The sequence below is a fragment of the Chrysochloris asiatica genome, unplaced genomic scaffold (assembly GCF_000296735.1).
Source record: "Chrysochloris asiatica unplaced genomic scaffold, ChrAsi1.0 scaffold00067, whole genome shotgun sequence".
NCBI classification, from domain to species: domain Eukaryota; kingdom Metazoa; phylum Chordata; class Mammalia; order Afrosoricida; family Chrysochloridae; genus Chrysochloris; species Chrysochloris asiatica.
This window is the reverse complement of record NW_006408585.1, coordinates 14569674-14575090: the sequence shown is the minus strand read 5'-3', so window position 1 is coordinate 14575090 and position 5417 is coordinate 14569674. Positions and strand designations below refer to the sequence as shown.

Genomic DNA, 5417 nt, shown 5'->3' with positions numbered 1-5417 from the left:
CAGAGAAAAAGAGGAAGACCCCAATGAGATGGATTGGCCAAGTGGCAACATGGATGGGGTAAAGCGTGGCAACAATAATGAGGTTGTCCCAGGATCAGGAAGTGTTATGTTCTGCTGTGCATAAGGTCGCTATGGGTCGGTACTGAATTGATGGCACCTAACAACAAGAACTCTATCAGTTTACAAGTTCCACGAAAGCTGTAGTGTCTTTAGTCACCATGTACTTACATGATACTGTTGACAATCTTTAGACCAAAAAAAGAAGAAAAGGTCAGGTATAAAATAAATAATAAAGGAAAAATTTAAAACAATACTGACATGAGGCAAAACAGACTGAGAATTCTACATGTGTAGTCAATTACGTATTCCAATCATTTCTTGCTCCCCTCCTGGTACAATAATTAAAAATCTCAAAAAGCAGGTGAGTTAGGTAGATTGAATTCTAAATCAGTTTAAAAGAAACGACTATAAATAAAAGGTGAAATGCCATGCTTAACCAAAAACATCCACTCACTCAACATCTGCCTAAAACGATGCTAATATCACACTAATCAATTTAAAATTTTTTATTTTGTCCAATACATTCAAGTCAAGCAACAGATTGAAAGCTTCAAAGTGAACATAAATGTTTAATTTGATGCACATAAAAAGCAAGTAGATGGACCAACAAGAAAGACAAACAAATATAAGAGCACAGTACAGAGAATTTTAAAGTCTTTTTAAAAAGATTTAACTTCAGACATAATTTTCTAATAGCCCACCTGAGCTGCTGGGGGTTTTCATGGACACCGAGCACCCAGTAGTGATCAGACTTGCCCTTGCAGTGTTCTCTTGTGTTACACACAGGAACCCATGTGTTACCAAGTCCCCTGTTAAGCATGCGAACAATGCCCTCTGAATCCGCGTAGCACGGGGTACCTATAGACCAAGAGAAAAGAATCCACTGGGAGACATACCTACACACCTGAATATAAATTCTATTTCAACATACTTACCAATCAACTTTCATTTCCAAAGCAAAAACAAAACAAAAAGGCAAAATCCAAGATTATTTTCTACAAAATTTCACCAAATTGCATAGAGTAAGACCTAACTGGATATGAAATAAAATTACATGTGATACATCTAAAATTAAGGAGCTCTGGTAGTGAGTTAGGTGTTGGGCTGCTAACTGCAAGGTCAGCAATTCAAACCTACCAGCTGCTCTAAGGGAGACAGATGAAGCTTTCTGCTCCTGTAAAGATTTATAACCCTGGAAACACCATACAGGGTTGCTATGAGTCGGAACCAACCCTATGGCACACAACCACTATACCTAAAAATTACTCAAATAAAGAGAAAAAAACTGACCATTTCATTGAAAACTATGCCACCTGGTGGAATACTTCAGTAATAACTTTAAAGTCAATTTCAGTAAAAATGAATATAGAGTAAGCTTGAATCTGAAGGCTCCTTAATTAAGACAGATGGATAAAGGACCAGAACTTGATGCAAATTTGTCTCTGGTCCTTTTCTTCCTCCTTCTCAATCTTGACCTTGACACTGCTCTATCCCCAGCAATTCTTACCAAGAAAAAGAGGTAAGCTTCCTATTTCCCATCTACTCTCACCCAAGAAGGCCTGGGAGTGGATTAAGAGCTGGGCTGCTAACCTCAAAGTCAGTAGTTTGAATCTACCAGTTGCTCTGGGGGGAAAGATGAGGCTTTCTGCTCCCATAAAGATTTACAGCCTCGGAAACCATGTACATGGTGGCTGTGAGTCAGAATTGACCTGACAGGACACAACAACCAACCACTGACCCAAGTAATGGTATTTTTGTTTGCCTCCTCTGCATGTGAAAGCTAGACAATGAAAGCTGGAAGAACAAAGAATCGAAGTCTGAATTAAGGTGCTGGCGTAAAATACAGAATGTACTGTAGACTGTCAGAAGAATAAACATATCTTTCTTGGAAAAAGTACAGTTAGAATGTTCCTTAGATGGGAGACTTCATCTCACATACTTAGGATATGTTATCAGGAGGGTACAGTCCCTGGAAAAGGACATCATGCTTAGTAAAGTAGAGGGTCAGCAAAAAAACAGAAAGACGCTCAGTAAGATGGATTAACAACGGCTGCATCATGTCTCAACAGAAACAACGATTGTACAAATGGAGCAGGTCCTGACAGTGTTTCTTTGGTTCTGTTGTATATACACAGATAGGGTCACTGAGTCAGAGCCAACTCGACAGCACGTAACAACAAATGCTCTCACCTCAGGAAATGCACAACAAACTACCTAATTATCCCTTCCTCTTATCTGTAGCTTCACACCCTTGTCACTCCGCAGACAACAGTATCTTCAGTGTGGACATGATACGTAGGCGTGTGTAAAATGTGTAGAATGGTCACTAAAGAATACATGATCATTAATATCCTAATGATCTATTGATCATTAATATCCTAATGACCTGAAACTATTTAATTATTTTTAAATGACAAATGAGTTTCCAGTAATATAGTTGTTACTCAGACTCATAGCGACTCTGTACAGGGTTTCTAAGGAGTGGCTGGTGAGTTTGAACCACCAACCTTATGGTTCAAACCAACATTGAGGTTGCGGGCTTATCCTATAACACCACACCATGACTCTGTAATATAACTACAAATCTCCAATAATAGAAATATTTACGTTCTTCAGACAGGTTTACAAGCCCTACAGTGACCTTACAGGACACAGCAGAACTGCCCCATAGGGTTTAAGGCTATGATCTTTACAGAGCGGATTAACATTATCTTTCTCCCATGAAGCAACTGGTGAGTTTGAATGATCAACCTAATTGTTTGTAGTCTAGCTTTTTAACTACCATACAACCAGGGTGCCTCTCACCTGCCATATGCCACTATCAAATGATTCTACAATATCACTATTCGGTTGAAATATGTTGAGTCACAAATATAAGTTTTAATTTTCTAGAATCATAATAGGAGGCCCTGGTGGTAGAGGTGGTGGTGTGCCGTGGAGTCGGTTCTGAATTATAGTGGCTCTACATAGGGTTTCCAAGGTTATAAATCTTTACGGGAGCAAAAAACCTCATCATTTTTCCCAGTGCAACAGCTGGTAGGTTCAAGCTACTGACCTTTAGGTTAGCAGCCCGACTCCTACCCATATGCTACTCTAGGTGGTGCAAATAATCAAGTGCATGGCTATTAACCAAAAGCTTGGCAGTTTGAAGCCCTGCCCAGAGGCACCTCAGATGTAAAGCCTCTGAAAGGCCAAGGGCTTGAAACCTTACAAAGTGCAGCTCTACTCTGCACACTTGGGTTGTCATGAGTGGAAATCAACAGCCAACGAGAGCCACATTGGAAGAGTAAGCAAAAACGGTGATACTAACTTTTGTAACATATTTAACACAAACTAAATCTTTAAAATTCAGAGTATATTTTACACTCTCAGCACATCTCAATCCAGATTAGCCAGATTTCAAGTATACAATAGCCAAATCGGGCCAGTGGCTACCACAGGGGACAGGGCAGATCTAGAAAATTCCTGACTTCTTTGTAGAATGTGCTAGAAAAGCCACTTTATCACTGATTTGAATTTTCTCCTTGTTATCTCATCAACACTTTTAGAAAAAAATATATACATATACATATATATGCAGCATTGTAAGATACACACTGGACCGCAAGGTCGGTTTGAATTGGAAGGTTGGCCACTCAAACTCATTAGCTGCTCCTCGGAAACCCTATACAGGGATACTGTGAGTCAGAACCAACTCGATGGCACTTAACATATATATAATGCGTATATATATGTCTTATGTATCTGCATCTATCTATCTATCTATCTATCTTTTTTTTTCCTTCAGAAAAGTAAGTTTTCTAATCAGAATTCTCATAAAGAAAAACTCTCATGAATAAAACCATAGCTATCTTGCCTAATAATACATAGCTTGGCCAACGTAGAAAAATAAAGAAATTTAAACATAAAATGAGGACAATATCTAGCTCTAAAGAAAACAGAAATAAAACAATGAAACACTTCTCTTCCTAGGAAAAAATGTCTTTGATATAAATAAATAAATTTATCTTGCCTTCAATTGAAAATCCAACCCATGTAAGGTAGGATTTCCTTGTAAGAGGAAGAGGGTCACCATGCAGGATTTGTTTTTTCTTTTTCCCCAGCTCTAGAAGCTGAACTCCAAGGCACTGATCCCCATCAAATCCTGTACCTGGTGAGAAAATGTAAATATAAGTCAGACATCAAAAAGTATCCAGCTATTATGTAGTCTAAATTATTTCCTGTGAACTGAATTCCTTTTGTGATAAATTCTAGCTTATGCAGCATTATATTTATGGGTAACCCACCTAAAGTGAAGCACCATTCAGGTATCAGAAGTACAACATAATCTTACATGGACTGTACAAAGTAATTATTCAAACACTCAAGCAATATTTGCAGAGAGCTTACTACATGTCTTAGGCATTGGGGACAGAGTGGTAGACTGTTCTCCTGTAGTTTATATTCAGATGGAATAAAGACAAACAAACCCAAATACACAAACAAGAAAACGAGTGAGTGCTAAGTGTTAAAATATTTGAAGAGGAATGTGATCTGGTTTCTGTTTTAAAAGATCACCTAGTCTGTATGGAGAATGGACTGTGGCAAGCAAGAACTGAAGTTGAAGACTAGTTGTGGTTGTTAAGCACCATTAAGTTGGTTCCAACTCAGAGACCCTGTATAGAGACCCAGCTGGGGGGTTTGCTCTGCTGACCTTGCAGTTAGCAGTCCAGTGCTTATCCTACAGTGTCACATTAGGACTCCAAGGAAGAGTTAGGAGGCTATTAAAAAATGTCCAAGAGATGGTAACTGAGTTGCATTAGAATGTTAGTGGAGAAGATAAAACTAGAAACTGGATGGACAGCATGCTATTTACTAGTAAGCAAGAAACAAGCTTGAAAGGAAAAAAAAATCAATTATTTCTATTGTGTCCAAGAGATTTCCAATGGGCAGTTGGATTCCTAAGTCTAAAGACACAGGGAGAGGTCAGGGCTCATGGCATCAGTTTAGAAGTCATGGACACAGAGATGTATTTAAAGAATGGGCCTTGATGACATCCATAGGGTAGTCAGTCTAACTTTCTTGACCTGTGAAACATAAAATCAATGTAAAGGTGTAACTATCATTTAAAGAAAATTGAAATTGAAACACTAAAGGCCCCTGACCTAGAGAGCATAATAAAGAAGCACAAAGTATGAGGGTAAGTAAAAAAAGGACTGCTACAAGGTTCTAGTCTATACGTGCACGCGTGTATTCCAACAAATTGTGTTTTGACTCTGAGATCAGTGGAAGGCTGCAGACAAGTTCTCTCAGTAATACACTTGTCCTAGTATGGAACCAACTAAATAGCACCTAACAACTAAATTGGAATGCTCTAA

The 5417-nt window shown here is 38.5% G+C and overlaps 1 protein-coding gene across 1 annotated transcript in view; it reads right to left on the bottom strand.

Annotated features, from left to right (window-relative positions):
* Window positions 1-5417, bottom strand: part of WDHD1 (WD repeat and HMG-box DNA binding protein 1) — a 108179-nt gene that overhangs the window by 48037 nt on the left and 54725 nt on the right. Inside the window, exons 14-15 of the mRNA XM_006864621.1 lie at window positions 4073-4210; window positions 762-918 (exon numbers count right to left, since the gene is read on the bottom strand). Of these exons, the coding sequence (XP_006864683.1) occupies window positions 762-918; window positions 4073-4210 (295 nt within the window). The remainder of the gene's footprint in view (window positions 1-761; window positions 919-4072; window positions 4211-5417) is intronic.